Raw genomic sequence first — 1475 nt, 5'->3', positions numbered from 1 at the left:
GGGGTTGAGACTCAAAAAAGGTAACAGGGGACAGGATAAGATAGAACACTTTTGAACACCCTCTGTGGATGTGTATTCTTTCATGCTATATATATTGGTCACATATGACAAATATCACTTAGAAGTCAGATTTCTTTCTAAATGTATTTTTATTAGCATACCTAAAATAAACACAACTACTAACAGAAAAAAAAAAGAAGGAAAAATTAAAGCAAACATGACTGACAATGCCAATGGCACAAATACTGAAATATAACAATCAAACAAAAACACTAGTTGATTTTCCCTTGCTAAATGATAATTCCCTTTTGATTACATTTAACCCAAACACAAATGGACATCCCAGTCCAACCTGAGCTATGAACCAAAGTGAGAACAATTTCAGCTGCTTGAAGAACAAATTCTAAGCTCAAGTGCCATAACATGACTCCATTCTCTACACTCAGCTGTGGCACAAATCTATACAGGAAATGGGGCTCATAAGAGGCTTCAAGCCTAGCTCTGAGGGGCCATTTCCCCATAACAAATGCAGCAGGGCTAAACAATCAGTTATTTAGCATACACAACTTAAAACAGGCTCAATGCTTGATGTGGTGGGACAGCAATCGACACAAGGTATATTTGGGTTAAACGTAATCACTAAAAAAACTTTCAAATATACTGAAAAGCATGATTTTTTTCCCCCCCCAGAAGGAATTAAAATCCAATTACCTGAAATTTCCTTATGCATATGCTCCCTCACTCAATTATTCCAAGACATTTACAACTCATTCTAAATGCACTTAATTCACTAAATCATGCACATAAACAAACCCTCAAAATACTTATAACTCCTTCTAAGATACTAGCTTACTCCTTTAGTCTCAAACTCACTCAAAAGGCACTTAACGCTTATTTTTGCAGGAATGAAAATTACAACTTCACCCAATTATTCATTCAACTCATTTCAATGACACTGATTTTGAGTCTCATTCATTCACACTCACTCTCATATTTATTCTTACAAATTGAAAACTCATTCAGAGAGTTACTTTGTTGCTTATGCACTCATTTACACTCAAACATTCAAGAACGCCCACAATTCATTTTAAGATACTTACTTTGTGAAACAGTGACCTGACATCTGCATACTCTTCTTGGCAGTATATTCTTTTGTGAGCGAGGAAATTCACTACCGATCTGAAGAGATTGTTGCACACTTTGCACTCTAGGATCACATCGCACTCATTCAGGATCAAGTTTTGTACCTAGAGAGAGGAATCAATACATTTTTAAAATCTAGTTTTTAAAATTTCTAACAAACTTTCTTTCTATATCTTATCACTGATGTTCATATATTTTACTATTTCTAGCAAATTCAGGTCGATGTTTTGAAGTCTTAATCAAGTTGTGCTGAACTTCCCTGGCCCCACTCAGGACTGAGAATCTATTATTACTTAAAATAACTTCTGATTAACTACCAGTAAAAAATTGAA

The 1475-nt window shown here is 34.8% G+C and overlaps 1 protein-coding gene across 1 annotated transcript in view; it reads right to left on the bottom strand.

Moving 5' to 3' along the window:
* The window catches only part of LOC119588506, a gene marked incomplete in the record, with an annotated part of 22356 nt that overhangs the window by 15766 nt on the left and 5115 nt on the right, over positions 1-1475 (bottom strand). Inside the window, 1 exon segment of the mRNA XM_037937151.1 lies at positions 1101-1247. Within this exon segment, the coding sequence (XP_037793079.1) occupies positions 1101-1247 (147 nt within the window).

Source organism: Penaeus monodon, chromosome 24 (assembly GCF_015228065.2).
Source record: "Penaeus monodon isolate SGIC_2016 chromosome 24, NSTDA_Pmon_1, whole genome shotgun sequence".
Classification (NCBI taxonomy): domain Eukaryota; kingdom Metazoa; phylum Arthropoda; class Malacostraca; order Decapoda; family Penaeidae; genus Penaeus; species Penaeus monodon.
The sequence above is the reverse complement of the archived record's forward strand: the minus strand, read 5'-3'. Positions and strand labels throughout refer to the sequence as shown.